At 44.6% G+C, this 19,015-nt stretch overlaps 1 protein-coding gene across 1 annotated transcript in view; it reads left to right on the top strand.

The window, feature by feature from the left end:
- Positions 1-1,186: 1,186 nt before the first annotated feature.
- Positions 1,187-19,015, top strand: part of hepacam2 (HEPACAM family member 2) — a 41,407-nt gene continuing 23,578 nt past the window's right edge. The window contains exons 1-2 of the mRNA XM_079522287.1: positions 1,187-1,316; positions 6,020-6,219. Of these exons, the coding sequence (XP_079378413.1) occupies positions 6,153-6,219 (67 nt within the window). The 5' untranslated portion in view covers positions 1,187-1,316; positions 6,020-6,152. The remainder of the gene's footprint in view (positions 1,317-6,019; positions 6,220-19,015) is intronic.

Raw genomic sequence — 19,015 nt, 5'->3', positions numbered from 1 at the left:
ATGGGCATGGGCCCCATTACAAACATCCAGGGGTTGCCTGGAGTAACACAGAAGGCCCACAATGCACCCCACCTAGCCTGGCCATGCGGCTTGGCTCGGCTGGAGAGAAACGTGGGCTCCTGTGGGGCTTTATGAATCTGTACAATTTTAACTTTGAATGTTAAAAAGCAAATGCTTTCCCACTTAAGTTCACTTGATTTTGTGATAAAGACATAAAAACATGGGGTGTATTCAAATAATTGGTTACTTAATAGAAATGGACTATCACAACCCATGCTGACCTAATTGTCTTCCCATGGGTACATTGTAGAAGAAGCCATTAGTGTCCATTATTCATTGATTCATTGGGGAATTATTGTTAGAGCGGTTACTAGCTATTCAAGCCTTAAGTGTCCATTTGGAATTGCACCCAAGTCCCGCAGCTCTTTATGCGCTATAAAATAAAACAAATACCAAGGACTAATCTTGAGTATAGTCTCACCACACACAAGACCTGACTAAACTCACTGACTCTGAATAAAGTAAAGTTATGACAGGGTTGTCTTCTGAAGCAAAGATCTTAAAAAAAACCAAAACAACAATATCTATAGAGCAACATGTCTCACACACACACACACACACACACACACACACACACACACACACACACACACACACACACACACACACACACACACACACACACACACACACACACACACACACACACACACACACACACACACACACACACACACACACACACACACACACACACACACACACACACACACACACACACACACACACACACACACACACACACACACACACACACACACACACACACACACACACACACACACACACACACACACACACACACACACACAGCGAGCTCTTACCTGACAACATTGGGGTGCTCAAACGCTTCCAGCTGCCTCAGTACCGCCACCTCGCGGATCGTGGAGAGAGGCATTCCTTCTTCCTCCGTTTGCACCCGAACTCTTTTTAGGGCTACGAAGCGTCCCCCGTTCTTCAGATCTCTCGCCTTGTACACCTTCCCGTAAGCGCCTTCGCCGATCTCGGCGACAGGCTCATACTGAGTACCAATAGTTTCTTTGTCCATTTTCTTTTTTTGCTGATTTGTTTCTCTCCTTCTCTTGCTGAAAAATATTGCGGGGAATCCCGGCGAGACGTGGTGTGACGACGAGCCACTAGTTTTCACAAAGGCATCTTCACAGAAACTTCTTGGCACGTGTTATTGCCTAGATAACAGGGAGACAAAGATGGAAGAAGTCACCATCTCTGTAAATGTGGATTAAACAATAGTCCAGGTAGGCAATGAGACAGCTGTCATCATGTTTTATTCCGACTATCAACAACACGAGAGAGAGAGCCCATGCAGATGCGTCCAAGTTCCACTCCTCCTCCTATTACGCATATCAACTCATGTCCTCCTACCTCGAACACAGAATAATGTCAAATAAATACAAAATAGACTAATAGCCTACATTCTGTTATTTTGCGACTGGGGTAGGCCTATCTTCGCGAATTCGTCAAACTATACAATGTTATTTGAGATAATATGTGGGCTATAATATAAATGAGTAGGCGAAATTGTGCAAAATAAACTAAAATAGAGAATTCCAAACTGCAGTAGGCATACAGCAATTCAACCCAATGCCCTTAAATAAACAGTGAAACGACCATACTATTTTCTCTAGCCCTCTTTATCATAGCTTGTGTTTGAGGCTAAAGCAAGTTTGTGGAGCACGTGGCTACTGATTGCATTGTCTAAACTTCCTATACCACCACAGTCCATTTAAACTAGTTTCTAACTCCAAACTAAACACACACATTAACTGCAACGGGTAAAACTGTGTTTTAGTGGGGTTACATAGGCGTTTCCTCGGCTTTAAATATTTTTTTCCAATTTATTTGTGCTTGCATTCAAATAATAAAAATAAAATAAACATAGGCTATAGTTTACTGGCGGTTGTTATTTAATATGATAGTGTTTGGACACGTAATTTGTTCTTAACCTAGGCCACTATTTATCCCCATTTCAATTACAAAATATCCCCGTTTTACCTTGTTTTATGTTGTCAACAAAAAGGTCGCATGAATACAACGTCGACATGTCCCTTTTTTTTAAACTGCCGTGGTTGGAGGAGTTCTCATCGCTGGCGTTTAGTATAGATGAATGGAGAAACGCTTTTCCTGCAGCGGCACACACACATCCCTCACTGTCCTGTCTTTATAGTGTCCTCACGGCGGGGCCACACAGGTAGCTGCAGCAGCTCCTCTTAACCTCCCATCCCTCCAAATAAAAAGACTACAACTCTCTCTGGCACAGAAAAACTAAAACAAGGGAGGAGGAGGAGGAGGTGGGGGGGCGTATTCCACGCACAACCCCAAAAAAAATCCCGTTTGCGCACTATAGCCTACTCAGCGCACTGTAACTTTTTCTTTTGCCGAGGTCACAGCAGCTAGCACAGGACAATGGTGGTAGACGCGTGATTATGCCCTCTTCTTCCCTTTCTTGATATGCTGCAACGTCTGTCTGTCTGTCTGTCTGTGTTTCTGTGTGTGTGTGTGTGTGTGTGTGTGTGTGTGTGTGTGTGTGTGTGTGTGTGTGTGTGAGAGAGAGCTCCTTCTCCCTCTCTCTCTCCCTGGCTGGCTTTCCCACGCTGGTTGAATGTGGCCTGACCCCCTTCAGAGAGGTTTGACACAGAGCAGGGACATTTCCGCATTCCTCCCCGACTACAAAGGCAAACCGCTTTCTTTTGCTTTCCCTCCTCTGCTCTGCTGCCTCCTCCTTGGTTTCTTTACCATTCATAGTCCCCCTAGTCGGTTTTTTTGTCTCTGTGTCAAAACTGTGGAGCACCGCATGGGGGAGAGGAGAGGAGAGGGTCCGAACAGGGCGGCAGTGAAGTTTATTGGATAGCCCGTACACTATCTCTCTCCATTCCGTTCCCTTAACAATGCGCCAGCGGGGAAGCAATGTGACAAGCTCCCCTAGATGGACCATAAGGTCAGGTTCAAGGCCCGTTGCCTGATTTATGTCCATAAAGCAGTGGTTTTCAACCTTTTTCATATCGAGGCCCATTATTTTTTTCAGCATGTACAGCCACCATTTAGACTTAATGACCCAAAACGAAAGTTTTTTTTTATTTTTGTATTGTTGGATATATGATTTAAATTATGTAGACGTCTTGTAAATTAAGTAGGCCTAATACAGATGTTTAACACTGATTTAACTCTTGAGAGCGTAAAATGAAATGATGAACTGATTTTACACTCTCAAAAGTTAGTACAAACTAATAAGGGTCCATTTGGTTACAAACTCTCCATCGTTTAGGGACCACCTGGAACCCCCCGCCCCGCCCTGTCCCCGGACGGGGACGGACCACTGGTTGAAAACCACTGCAGTAAAGCATTCTTCAAGTATCTTCTCGGGTGGTCGTTTTCAATGCACTTGCACACATGAAACCCCCCACTGAGCATTGCAGACTGGATGCTATAGTCCTACCATGTGACCAAATGCCCGCTCCCAAAAAAAAAACACCCACAGGTTACACATCTTGTAGGTTAAATGAGTTAAAGATTTAAACATGTATTTATGTACGCTTGGCTTATATACACGAACAAAAAAAAGTTAAACAAGAACATTTACCGTTGAAAATGTTCAGTAGGCATATATATGTCATGATTATTTTTGTCAACTTGAAAATGTGCAATATATAATTGAAACAAAACCAAAATTATGGTGTGAAACTATGAATTATGATGGGGGGGGGGGGGGGTCATCTATAGACACAGAAATGTTTAATCAGTAGGCCTAATAAAACATTTAATCAGTAGGCTATCATGCAATAAGTTTCGCAAGGGACACATTTCAAAATGGTGGCCTGCATAGGCTACTATGAAACAGCTATGTATGCCAACAGCTTCATGTTTACACATGTCCTACAAGTTTTTAATTCTATGCTCTTTATTTTTGTCATACATAAATATAGCTTAGCCTATACTATCTCTTTAAAAAAAATAGTTGCATACATGCAGAAATGTTCCCTAAAAATGTCAATTTTTATCCCACAATTTTGCAACCCATTTTTTCACCCAGTGTCAATATTAAGTAATGTAATCCTGGGCGCTACACTTCCTCTGCCAACCGGGGGGGGCAGCAGACTGACCTCATGCTTCCTTCTATGCATGAGGAGTCCAAGCTGCTTCTTTTCACCTGACAGGGGGGAGACTTCATGTCTGATTAGGTCAATGATTAGTGATCAGTTACAGCCGTGGAAACAAGCACCGGCTTGTTTTGAAGAGGCACACAAGATCAGAAGAATGACATTCCCCCGATGTTGTGATTTACATAAAGATTTGCCTTGCATGCTGCTTGTAGAATACGCTGATTTCCATTGAAACAGTGAAGCTAGGGATGATAATGACATGGTAGTAGGCTATGTATGGCAGTCTCGCCCAGCCCAGCCCTATATAGACTAACTAAACCCAAAACTTAAAACATTTGCATCACAAAGCGCACAATGCAGACAATGTATCCCCAACCAATTACTGTAAATGTGGGCATTTACATTTTTCCATCATCATTGTTCATGTGAAATGAGCACTGAGAGCCATTGCCCAGATTGAATACATTAGCATGCATACTCCTTATATGGATACCAATTTCAATCAAAATCTGCAGGGTTCATTTAACTAGTGTAAAAATGGGACCCAAATGGTGTTTGGGATTTACTGTGTATGCTGTTGTGTGCAGAGAGAGAGAGAGAGAGAGAGAGAGAGGGGCCAGCTGGGGCACACTCGTAAACAGATTCTGAAACAACTCATAACCTGCCAAAGCCTTAATTAGTCGACTTTATATGACTTTTGATCTTGAACAAAATCCATTAGATTGACCTGATCGAACTGCTGACATATGACTTATCAGCATTTTGCTTGCTTCAGCAAATCTTAATTTGAAAAAGATGAGCAGTTGCATGAAATACATCTGATCTGATTCAATACGGCGTACACCATTCCTCTTTTTCAGTTTCAAGTAATTTGTGTGTTTTACTAGTACTTAGTGGCCACACCCATCAGTTCATTAAGTATGCCTGGTTTGCCTGATGGGTGGTGATTAGCCTGGGCAGCATTCCTTTTCGGGTTTATGGTCGGAGCGGATGATATCGTTACGTCATGTTGTAGTCATTGTTTTGTAGTCATCAGGCCGGGACCCTCAATCTGGAACTTCCTTTCCATCAAACCGATTTTTCAAAATAAATTCTGCAGGCTACGAGAGAAGGAGTCACACTTTTATTGTTATTCTTCCGGTTTGAGGGAATCTCCTCACTGGATCTCCTCACTGGTCAGCAAAAATACTTTGAAGACCCTAACAGGAGTCCTTATACAAGGTTTCTTCGACTATGCATGCACCTCATGGTACCACAGCACCTCAAAGGCCCTAAAAACAAGGCGCCCGCTGGCCAGGCGCATGCCACATATACTGTAGGCTTTTGCCTGACAGCGTGCCGCGTGTGCGAGTCCAGTTCATGACGACCTTTGCCGCATGTCTCTCCCCTTCTCTCTCTCCCTCTTTCCTGTCAGTCTTCTTAATACAATTTTCAATCAATCAATCAATCAGCTTTGACTCTGTTGCACTGCACTTGGACTAGTAGGATATATTGATGAGAGATTTACAGTACACAAAATATTCACTCATATTTATTGTTGATAGACTGTACTGTACTTATATTCTTTCACATATTCATTGTTGATGATAGACAGTACATATATCACCCAGATCTTCAATTCACTTATACAGTATATATACCAGTAGATTATAATCTAATCTATACATACTGTATATCCTTAATATTCAGGGTTCACTGCACGGTGATAGAACACAAATACATTTGTATAGTCTCTGTATTGATGCTGACTTACACTATTTGATTGCATTTCATTTGATTTTTGTTGACTATTTTAATGGTTCTTGACTCTTACTCATACCAGTTCCTGTGTTTCCGCTCAGGGTTCAATAAATGTTCATCTGATGGTGTGATGCGAGGGTTTGGACTAGCTGACACCAACAGGACTCCTGGATTGCCGCCCTCCACTACTTCCTATTCACCATCAGGGTCCGGGGCTCTGCAGTATTGCTGGCTATGCTGTCACGCCCAACTTCCCCAATAAAAGGAAGGGACCGCACACTCCAGAGACGCTCAGGACAAGGTTAGATTTGCTTCATTGTTTTATTGCACGATGCGTTTGAAACTTTTTTTAAATAACCATAACTTGCTAAACTTTCAGCCGATTTTCAAACGGTTTGGCTTGTTATAAACGTCAGAGACGTCCGCATACTTATATGCTTTTATATGACGTTCATATGAAAAATAACATTAAGCAGACAAGCATCCTGAATCATAGCCACGTCGATAACGTCTGTAATCAACCAAACCGTTTGTAAATCCGTCCAAATTTGAGTTATGAGTATTTTTGTTTGAGCTACCACAGAATGTAGGACTGTAGCAAGATGAACGACACCAGAGTCTCCGCCTTGCACCATCTAGCCTTTATATATGTCTATGGTCACGCCGCTGTGTATTCACACAAGTGATGCACCCCCTTACCCTCCTACTGCAGCTGTGCGTTGGCTTGGCTCCCACTGCATTAGTGGGCTTGTGATGATCAGTTCTAAGTGCCTGACAGTAACAGTGCCTATAGTCAGCCTCGTCCTTGTCTTTTTGATCTTGTCCATGGCCCGAGTAGAGGTCCACGCAGGGCCGGATTAACACCTCTGAGGGCCCCTGGGCCCTGAAGCTCGAAGGGCCCCCCTTCACGCACGCGCAACATTTTTGCTGTTTCGGAGCCGTTTTGGGGCAGTTTTATGCCGTTTTATTGGCCTATTTCCGGTCGCCTACCCCCCCAGAGTGACAGCCAATCTAGCGCATTGTTGCTGCTTTACACACAATTGCACTTTTGAGCTGCCCTTCTCACCAACAATAAAACACCATTTATTTAATTCGGATTAGCAGGTACATTTTCTGTGGAGCTTAAAAGAAAAGGAGGGGCCCCTGGTGCCCAAGGGCCCCTGGGCACATGCCCAAAGTGCCCATATGGTAGATCCGGCCCTGGGTCCACCACGTTTCTGATATGGTCCTCCCATGTTAAATCAAGTGCCATTCATAGCATTCTTGTGTAGACGCCATCCAGGGCCTTTTTCTGGTCTACTGTGAGCGTCCATGTCTCATCCTGATTCTATACTTTAGCCACACACAGCCGTCTCTTGTAGTCATCTCCCATATCAGATTTCCACACTTCTCATCCCGTACCTACCAGGCAAATTCAGATACTGTTCCTTCAAGGCAGTCCACGCATGCACAGAGATATTTAGCCACCACCAATGGGTCTAATGAAGTACTGTCACCTCATAAACACAGGAAAAACTGGGGAAAAAAATACAAATATCACGGCACTCCATCTTTAATATCGATCCTAACACAGAGGAAATGAAAGAGGAGCGTCATGGAGGCACACAGCTCAGACCACATGGGATCGTCACTGCGACAGTGAGGCGGTTGCAGTTTATTTTTTCTCATCTTATCTCAGTTTAATTTTAATTTAAGACTTCTATTCAGTGGATTCTATTCAAGGATTTGTTTATTAACTTTCCCAAGCAGCTTGTGGTAAAATATATTTTTACTCATTTTTTTCTCATTTATACAGCAAGTTAACCTTGATGAACAAACAACACAGGTGACTGCAGACTCGCCGTGTCTAGCTGCAAGCCAGTCAACATCAAAGCATGTTTTGCGGTTACCCAACAAATGAAGCTTTAAATGCTTTCACATGACAGTTGAGAAACACAACACAAGTTACAGCGAAGCTTAATACCTCAACTGGAATGTCAGTATTCCCTGGAGGACTCAAGCCAGGTTTCCATACTGTACAGGTTAATTTGAGTTAAATGATCAGTGTCACACGGATCATTTAACTCAAATTAACCTAACTCAAATACACACTGACAGTGTGTATTTATCTTGCGTGCACCTGAATGCTGCTTGACAGAGAAATTAAACGTGATTTGTCGGTTTTGACAAATCGTGTATTGCCACTTTCCTGCGTGTTGTCAGACATTGCAGAGAGATAGTCTAGAAAGTTTCTTAATGGGGGAAGTTAAATGAGAAATTGTGACAGGCTCAATGGGAGGAAGGACAACAGCCACTGTTCTTAGATCAAAGTTCTTTGACACAACTATAACTACATCATTTATCCTACAGAAGAATCTTATTCAGTAAATCATGGAGCCGCCACAATTTGTGAATGTCAATGATACTAATTTTGGAGCAATAATCGATTATATATAACGTTCACAAAACATAAAACATTTACACAGCTCTTATCATTGTGTCGATGAACTGCCTGTGCCCCCCAACAGTTCCTAGTACTCGCCATTGGCACCTGCTCTTGGACTGCAACAACATAATAGATTATTTCTGTGATTGATGTGATTTCTGTGATTTGAAATGATTGAAACTTTTGTGTCAGTGGTGCGGTTCAGGGCAGCAGCCGGGCATTGTGCACCTGTCTAGACGCTGTTCACAGTAAAGTACTTCATACATTGTGAAGAACATGCACAGCAAGGTGTTCCTGAAGATAAAGGCTGGAGAAAAATGCAAAATCATTATAAACAGTTGACCTCAAAACTGTCGCGTTCGATTCAACCACACTTAACTTGGCAGGTGTCAAACAACTCTGCTGTCCGCTGTCCGTGTTTGTGCACGTGTGTGTGTGTGTGTGTGTGTGTGTGTGTGTGTGTGTGTGTGTGTGCGTGTGCGTGTGCGTGTGCATGTGCGTGCGTGCGTGCGTGCGGGCGGGCGGCAGCTGCTGATCAGCCTCGCCAGGGGAGAATGATCTCCCTCCCGTGGGAGAAAAGAGAGGCCAAGTAGGGATTGATGACTCCTAGTTACTCCCAGATTTCCTTACACCTAAGCTAGGTGACCTAACCACACATTGAACCAAACCTACACACACTATACACGCTACATGTGTGCACACACGCATACACACACTCACTGACACACATGTGCATCCTTGTGCACACATAGACGCACGCACGCACACGCGCGTGCGTTAGTGCGTGCGTGCGTGTGCGTGCGCACACACGCACGCACGCACGCGCGCGCGCGCGCACGCACGCACGCACGCACGCACGCACGCACGCACGCACGCACGCACGCACGCACGCACGCACGCACGCACGCACGCACGCACGCACGCACGCACGCACGCACGCACGCACGCACGCACGCACGCACGACACACACACACACACACACACACACACACACACACACACACACACACACACACACACACACACACACACACACACACACACACACACACACACAGGATGGTCAATTGGTCATTGATGTTTATTTCTCTACAGCAGTGGTTTTCAACCAGTGGTCCGAGGACCACCAGTGGTCCTTGAGGGGGTTCCAGGTGGTCCCCAGCTAAATGAAGGAGAGTTTGTAACCAAAAGCACCCATATTAGATCTTGAAATGTTACTCTCTCAAGAGTTACATTTATGTTAAACATCTTCATGCATTACTTCATTTTCAAGAAGTCTATACACAACTAGAGGAAGTAAAATAATTGTTACTTTTGATCAACCTTGTTGTTGTCTCTCCTAATGGTACCAACATCAATACAGCATGGAATTGTGGACAAAGTCTTATCCAGCGATAACAAAATGTTATTTCGGGTTTTTTTGTCTGAGAGGCTAAATCTCATCAAACGGTGGTTCCGGGGATCACATGCCGAATAAATTATGGACCTTGACATGAAAAGGGTTGAAAACTACTGCTCTACAGCAGTGGTTCCCAAAGTGGGGTCCGGGGACCCCCAGGGGTCCTTGAGGGAGTTCCAGGGGGTCCCCAGCTAAATTATAGTTTGGAACCAAATGGACCCTTATGGGTCTGTAACTCTGAGAGTGTACAAATGGAACCAAATGGACCCGTCCATTTGAACATTGATTTTACAATATTAATTGGGGTCCCAGAGATTGAAATGCTGTTAAATGGGGGTCCGTAGCCTAATGCATGTCAAACTGGGGGTCCTTGAAATTAAAATGGTTGAGAATCACTGCCTTAAAAGTCTTCTCTTATGGGGGTCCTTGGCATATATTTTCAAATGGGGGTCCGCGGGCTAATTAGTGTCAATTTGAGGGTCCTTAACATGAAAGAGTTTGGGAACCACTGCTCTACAGTGTTCCATCGTAAGCCATATCAGTGACGAGAATCAATCAGTGACGGGACAAACAGCTGTCATACCTGGTCAGGAATCTGATAGGTTGTGTGATATTCAATTCCTTTTTTGTGTCCTTTGAACTCATTGTCAGCATTTTGCAAACACCGCTGAGTTTCATTGTGAATAGAATCGTTTTCCACCCGTCACTGATTGGAGGTGTTTTCCACATAGACATTTTTGAGTGGTGCAACCACTCCTATAGACAGCTATGCGTGTCCCTGGTTGTGTCCCTGTGTCCCTGTGTCCGAGCACGAAAATAGCGTTTGGGTGGTTTTCACCACAAATTGTCATTGTTGCGCAGCCTAACGCACGCACGCACGCACGCACGCACGCACGCACGCATGCACGCACACACATTAACTGTATATATGATGATTTCAGGTGTGACAGTAGTCACAGGACAGTACAGTACAGTACAGTACAGTACAGTACAGTACAGTACAGTAGAGGGACCCCCTGGGGACCCCCACACGGTAACCCTGTCATTTCTCAACCGTTTCGGACGCGGGGTAGCTCACCGGAACCGGGCCGGCACCCTGGGCGCGTTCCTGTGGGTCTGGAAGTTCCGGGGACCCCCACACGGAATTGCACCACTCACTTCACACGGGTGTGATTTTTTTTATACAGGGTGACTAACAATAAGGAGTCATGTGATACCATTCCTTGCTCAATGGCAGTTTGACAACTGTAGTGGTGAGGTTTGAATCTGGGACCTTTTTCCAATAACTCTGACCGCAACACGCATTTTGAGGAAAATCTGTGACTTATTTATTTGCCAAGAATGTTTACACAAACATAATTGGACCTGCGTGTTTGAGATAATGTGGTGAGATCTGTGAGTTTGGGACTGTAGAAGTGTTTGGAAGAAAATGTAAAGCAGGCTAGTATAGTGGCACCTTGAGGACGGTTTGAATCGTGCGCACGCACGCACGCACGCACGCACGCATGCACACATTCCATTTTTGCTAGACAATAATATTACCAGAAACAGAAATAGATGGCCCTGAATGACCATAACAGGTCTGGAGTGTTCAAATGGAACCAAGTGGACCCTTACGGGTCCACTTGGTTCCATTTGAACACTCTCAGAGTTAAGGGGGTCTTTGCAACTAGACTACTAGTGGACTCCTAATGTGCCATGGTTTCAAAGTAAACTAGATAAAGTGCCCCTCGCGGCACAGGTCTCCACCAGGGCAGGTCAGGTTGTGGCCTCCTGGTGGCGCTATAATAGGCCAATGTGAAAAGGGTGCCATTTCTTCTTACGCCTTTGATGCCAATTGCATGATTTGAGGCATTTTGTTCCAAAAATGTGTTTTACAAAAATCCACCTATTGGTGGCGCTATAACAGGCCAATGTGAAAAGGGTGGGATATATTCCTCAGCCTAGTAGGAAAGTGTGCGAAAGATTGCACATAAATTGCACGCTGCGTTCATGATTAGAGGCTTTTTGTTCAAAACGGGCCAATCCTGCATACAATGTTAGCCAATTACGATGGAATATGGAATATGAAATATCGGACAGATCTGTCTTGAACACATGACTATAGAGATACTGTGTCGACTAAAACTAGACTAACACTAAAACATTCCAGGTGACTATAATATGACTAAAACTAAATGAAGTTTTATTCCAAAGACTATATGACTAAACTAAAATAGAAATCTGCTGCCAAAAACAACACTGCCCTTCTCTTCTCTCGTCTCTCTTCTCCTCCTTTCCTCCCCGCCACCCCCCCCCCCCCCCCCCCCCAGACACAAGCCTCTTTCTGTTGCGCCGTCGTCCTAGCAACCAAGCCACTAACTTGAGGAGGGGACATAAAACCCGCTCTTTTCGGGGACACTGGAACACCTGCCACCACCGATGATAGCCTAGCTGGGACACAGAGGCAGACACGTGCAAGCACCCTGGCACATACAAATTCATGTGGTCAAGCCATACAGGCAATCACAAGTGCACACACACACACACGCGCGCGCACACACGCATGCACGCGCGCGCACAGCTCGCGTGCACGGGTGCACGCCCGCATGCACAGATGTGTAACGCACGTGCCCTGCTTGCTCGCACGTGTGCACGTAAGACACGCGTGCATGCATACAAAAACCACAAACAAGAGGATCAGTGTTACATTTAAGTGACACCCTTAGCTACCATCTGCTCCCCTTTAGAAACTCATTCATCTCCAGATAACATCTTTGGTTATTTTACTGGCTCTTTTAACCAGATCACAATCAAAGGAACGAACTCTATGCTAATGATCAATCCCTTGTTTGTAGAAGTAAGGCTTTCACAGGCTAAAGTACAAAATGATAAATGAGCGTAACTTCTCAGAATTAGCATTCTCTTGTGTGTGTGTGTGTGTGTGTGTGTGTGTGTGTGTGCGTGTGTGCGTGTGTGCGTGCGGGCGCGTGTGTGTGCATGTGTGCGTGCGTGCAACATCTGAAGGTTTGAAGGAGTGTTGTGTTTACCTGCTCTCCCGGTTGACACACTGTACTCCATGCCCTATCAGCTGGAGTGAAGTATCAGCAGAAAATATTGTATTAATCAGTGCAGTTAACCTCATGCACCTGCTTATAAGAGGCTAGCCACACCCTGAGTGCACAGGAAAGGGTCCTGTACTGTTTCAAACCTTCTAATTGGTTCAGTCTAGAGCTGCACAATTAATTTAAAAATCACACCCGTGTGAAGTGAGTGGTGCAATTCCGTGTGGGGGTCCCCGGGGGGGTCCCCGGAAGTTCCAGACCCACAAGAACGCGCACAGGGGGCCGGCCCGGTTCCGGCGAGCCGCCCCACGTCCGAAACGGTTGAGAAATGACAGAGTTACTGTGTGGGGGTCCACAGGGGGTCCCTCTACTGTACTGTCACTGTACACCCCAAATCAATCAAATGTGTGTGTGTGTGTGTGTGTGTGTGTGTGTGTGTGGCTGCGCGGCTGCGCAACAGTTGCTCGGACAGACCCAGCCAGCCAGGGACGGACACAGCCAGCCAGAGACACACATAGCTGTCTATAGGAGTGGTTGCACCACTAAAAAAAAAAGACAGAGATCTAGATTCAGCGATAAAAAAAAAAAAAAAAAATCTGTCTTCTCCTCAAAGCGACAGCCCCTTTAAAGGACGCCGCCGACCAACAAGTGTCAGCGTGGGGTCAGCCGTCCAGCCAGGACCACCCTTGCCCCCCCCCCCTCCCCAGGCAGAATGTTTTGGAGAGCCGGGGCTGGCTGATGGACCTCTGGTGCCATGGCTGCTGTTCATTAAGAGTATTAATGATTAACTGAGAGTGCTATTGTCCCCGCGTTGGGCCCAGCTGTCCCTCCTACCAAACGTTGATCCACTCCAATGCCTCTGGGCCGCTAAAACCGGCTTCATTCATGTGCTAAAGTGACAGCTGCTTCTCACATTCCTCACAGAAAATTAACCGCAGACAGTGGAAAAACAAGCAGTTGTGGCAAATAAATAACATTGGGACTTTTATTTTTTTTAAGGATGGATTGGTGATTAAAGGGTGGAACCGGATGGATTAGCTCCAGCCTTTGTCTTGATGGATAGTAAAACGGAAGCCAGGCGCGGATGCGGCTTAATATTCGCTGTGCTGGCGATTTGTAATTAACCACTTGTACCCTATAGTGTCACCCATGGGGATGTGAACATTCAGCAAAAAATGGCTATTTTCAGGCTAAGAGATTTGGTCAAGAGGGGGAAAAAGGTAGTCGACGAACATTCTTTGTCATAGTGTTAGTCGACGAAATCAACACTGACCCAGACGCTATATAAATGCACCATTTACCATTTATGTGGTCCCCCCCCCCCCATTGCCTGGGCGATCGGAGGAAGTGATCCATATGCTTCTGCTTTTGATACCCCCCCCCCTCCTGATCCCCAGCACTTGCAAGTACACTTATACTGTAGGTACTGTATTCATGGCAACTAATGAAATTTACAATATGGTTGCCATGCAGGTCCGACATAATCATCATCAGAGTCACGTGATTTAAAATGTATCTGGTGAAGCCATCTAAAAACGAAAGTGATCACATCAACAAATCACCCATTGTTTAGCATCAATAAATGGTGTTTTATTGTAGCCTGTATCTATGGTAAAGAAATAAAGCGGCGGTTTATCTCTTCTGAGGGAAGGACTTTGATTGATCCTTGAAAGGAGCCGCTCCATCTTTCATGGGAACCGACATTTCCGCCGGTTGTTGAGGACTGGACTGTGTCTCTAGGTGTCCAGAGCCGTTTGTTGAGGACTGGACTGTGTCTCTAGTTGTCCAGAGCATGTTGTTGAGGACTGGACTGTGTCTCTAGGTGTCCAGAGCCTGTTGTTGAAGACTGGACTGTGTCTCTAGTTGTCCAGAGCATGTTGTTGAGGACTGGACTGTGTCTCTAGTTGTCCAGAGCATGTTGTTGAGGACTGGACTGTGTCTCTAGTTGTCCAGAGCATGTTGTTGAGGACTGGACTGTGTCTATAGTTGTCTAGAGCATGTTATTGAGGACTGGACTGTGTCTCTAGTTGTCTAGAGCCGTTTGTTGAGGACTGGACTGTGTCTCTAGGTGTCCAGAGCCTGTTATTGAGGACTGGACTGTGTCTCTAGTTGTCCAGAGCATGTTGTTGAGGACTGGACTGTGCCTCTAGGTGTCCAGAGCCTGTTCTTGATGACTGGACTGTGTCTCTAGGTGTCCAGAGCATGTTGTTGAGGACTGGACTGTGTCTCTAGGTATCCAGAGCCTGTTCTTGAGGACTGGACTGTGTCTCTAGGTGTCCAGAGCCTGTTCTTGAGGACTGGACTGTGCCCTCTATAGGTGTCCAGAGAAGAAGATAATTATGTGGTTATGGGCATTGTACATATTCCTATATCTTAGATCTACAGTATCTGCAGAGGTTTTAATCGCTATGCCTCCTGCAGTTTTGTACGCACACACATGGGTCATACTGTCTTTCAAATCGACCGGCTTTGTCTGCATGCAATGTTGTGCTTATACTTTGATAAGTGATCTATTTCATTGTTGTATTGATATTCGTTCCTTTTATCTCAGACTGAAACCATAAGACTTAGACTAGAGTTACCTTCCTACAGAGTTTTAAGCATATCGTTTTTAGAATGGAAATGTATTTTCTCCTGGCCTTGGATGACGAGGCAATGCCCCATATAGGCCGTTTCCACCATTTCGACAAAAGGAAATGGTACTTTAGAGTCTAGAGTCGTCATACCTGTCAATGTACCTTTACTTAAAGAGTGAAAACGTTGTGTCATCTTTACATTCTCAGATTTGTAGCAGTGTTAGTTTAGTCATTTTAGAAGTGTTATTTTAGTCATTTTAGCAGTGTTACCAATGACCATCTTGAATGCATAGCTTGGAAAACCACCTTCACCGTGCCATGGGAGAATTCATGGCTATGGTGCGTGTGTGTGTGCGCGCGTGCGTGCACCATGACGTCATTGGTGGGAGAATTTGGGTCTCACTCCCTGCATGGCTTTCCAAACAACACTGTGTGTGCGTGTGTGCGCATGCGTGCGTGTGCGTGCAAGCGAGATAGAAGTGTGAGGCCGTTCACATTTTTTGTTTTTAGAGTTTTTTTCAGAGTCAAGACTGCAAGGTGGAAACGTTAGTCGTTCTGTATACTTAGCACCTAATAACCCATTTTGGGTTATTAGGTGCACGCCACCGAGCTTGTAGATCTGCTATTTTTGAAAAATCGAAGAACGACTGACATAGAAACTTAGCTTTTTCAGAAACCTGTCAGGATGTAGAAGACATTTTTAGAATCTGATCTCAGGTCAAAATGGAATAAAAGGCTCTAAATGTCCGTGCTGCTCCAGTGTCCTCTCCTCCTTCTGCAACTTGTGTCCTTGTACCTGTGAAGCACCGGATCAGCCGCTCCAGGCTTGAGGCGCGTTGGTAGACTCCCTTTGTTCCTAATATAGTTACATATTACTTTATATTACTTTTCAACCGGGCCCCTTCCTCCCGCGAAAGAAAACAATCTGTTCAACCAGCTCCTTTTACAACTGAATCCAATTTATTGGAATAAGAAATCTCCAATCAGCCAAACTGAATAGAGTACCACAGACGAAAAACAGTACAAGTCCAAATTTCATTCTGACCCCTCCACGAAAAGGCCTCGTTGTCCTGAACCCTTATCTATCATTTATACATTATGGATCAAAAGTGTGGACTTAGACTGTTTTTCGTCTGTGGCATTCAGGGTATAAAACAGTCTCTCATTTTCAGCTGCATATTCCAACAATCTGAACTACACACACTGTCAAAATCTCAAAACAGACAATACAGTAATTGTATACATAAACAGTGTTGGGCAATATATATATATGTTACGTAAGGGATAATATCTGGCTAGGTGGTCATTGTCGGGAGATAATTCACCGACAGGGAGTTTAACTACCGAGGTGAAGCCGAGGTGGTTAAACTCCCTGAAGGTGCCAGATATTTTCCTGCCAGATATTAGCCAGATATTATCCCACTTATTACATGGCTACATAACATAAATCAATACACCCAAAACACAACAAAAAAAGTATTCCATAAGTTCGTGCTGGCTGCCTCCGGCCAGCTGCAGGGCTGCAGCACTGTCGGAAAACAAGGAAGTGAGTTGATCAAATAGAATCCATTTTCGGGTACTGCTTCGTCTATTTCTCGCTCAAATGTTTTCAAAAACATTTTTGAGAGCAATGTTTAGTTGTAAATGACATTGTGTGTCACTAGTGTGTGTGTGTGTGTGTTTACAATGGCTGTCATGTTGGAAACAGCAGTAAACAAGTGGGGCGCAGCTGGTCCTCAGAGGGTTTGATTAGGCAGAGGTCTGTTATACAGACCAAGCCATGTAATAATTATTAATATTACTTTTGCGCCAACCCCACCTGCAAAAAAGGATCCTACAACACAATATGTTTAGTCAGCTTATTGTCTCCACCAGGCCGAAGGCATGGGGAGAGAGTATGTTTGTGTGTGTGTGTGTGTGTGTGTGTGTGTGTGTGTGTGTGTGTGTGTGTGTGTGTGCGTGTGCGTGTGCGTGTGCGTGTGTGTGCGTGTGCGTGTGTGTGCGCGTCTGTCCGTCCGTCCGTCCGCAAATTGGTACACAGTCTCTCTAGTTTATATGGGTTACACAAAAGGGCACATTGATATCCAGAGGGCAAAGGCCAGGTGCTCTAGCACCACCTAGTGTCTATCTGTGCACGCCACTGGACTTTGGCACACCAACTTGAGGTCACCCATCACCTTCAGTCCATAAGAGGGGCGGCTGTTAGATCCAACTCCTGAAAACATCAGAGATGCCAGAGAGGGTAGAGTTGATGTCGATCTTCCTTGGCTGTCGGAAATGAAAAATCCTTCTGATCTTGACTGTCATCCATACACGGGCTCCAAAGACTCTGAGTGACAAATTCCATGAAAGCAATTCTACAGATCCAAAGGATGTTCTCCGACGTGTGGGTTTGGTGCCTGCAGCAAACACGCGAGTGTGGCTCGAGAGAGAAGAGTCGAAGAGTCGCCAATCAGCCAAAAAGGCTATAAAATAAAGCAGCAATCTCTCTTGACCTTTTAAATAAAACGTTTTTAAACGGTAGCCAACAAATCCAGAGTAATATGTAATATGTGCTATTTTTTATAATATTACTGTTTTGGCAGAGTAATATTATTACAGTAATATGTAACTAGTAACTCGTTACTGCCCAACACTGGTGTATGGGTTGGCTTTTTAACTATGTAGTGTGTGTGTGTGTGTGTGCATGATGTGACTGAGTGTATTATAGTATAGCTCACTTCATACTGTTAACTTACAGAACTTTTTTTTGTATTCAAGCTTAAAGGCATACTTCACCACCGAAATTACTTTTTTTCCATCAACTCACCCCATAGATGATAGAAATGGAACGGTAAAAGTATAAGAAAACTCCAAAAGGACTCTCACATAAGGGAGTGTATACTGTCCAGTGTCCAGGTTATAGGCAAAACTCGCAGCACGGGTGAGACTTAAAGTAGCTATAAGAAATAATATAAAAATAATATTTCTATGACCTTACTGATTTGTTTTTTTACGTGTACTGTATGTGTCTCTGTCACAACCTCCCCGCCGTTGTCTTTGTTCGTTTCCGACGTTCTTTTGTTGGTTCACTCACTGTGTTTTGTTATGGCTTTGCTGTAGCTCCAGTTAGCTCACAGCATTAGCTGCTGTTGCCACTCGCTGCACGTTGCGGCGTTTCAGAGTATGGGTTCAGATTCCCATTGGCTTAGGAGGCAGCCAATCATGACTAGGTCGCTCCTATAGTAACTAGAACTAGAAGCACTAGCTAGCAACTGTAAGCCAGGTTTACAGCTGGCAAAAGAACGATAGAGTAATCATTTAATTTAAATATAACTAATATAACTTCTTTTTTCTTTCTTTTTTTTAACAGCAGAGGCTCTGTCTATTTGTGGTCCTTTGGTAGGGAACCAGGATGTGGTAGGGAACCAGCACGTTCAACCAATGTACTGTAGTGTCCACCTAACCTGACTGCAATGGTTTGATTCCCACCTTAGGAACTAACTGTGTTTTGTCTTTTTGTTCTGTGTCTTATGGATCTATTAGACAAGAAAACCATGCAGGCATGGGCAAAAACCACTTCAGTCTGGTATCATGTATGCCTTCGTTAACGGTTTACTGCTGGGGAGAACATAGAGGTGGCTGTGTCCACGCAACTCTGCATCCACAAGTG

Source organism: Electrona antarctica (assembly GCF_951216825.1).
Source record: "Electrona antarctica genome assembly, chromosome: 15".
Lineage (NCBI taxonomy): Eukaryota > Metazoa > Chordata > Actinopteri > Myctophiformes > Myctophidae > Electrona > Electrona antarctica.
Note: the sequence above shows the minus strand (reverse complement) of the source record. Positions and strands in the feature narration are given on the sequence as shown.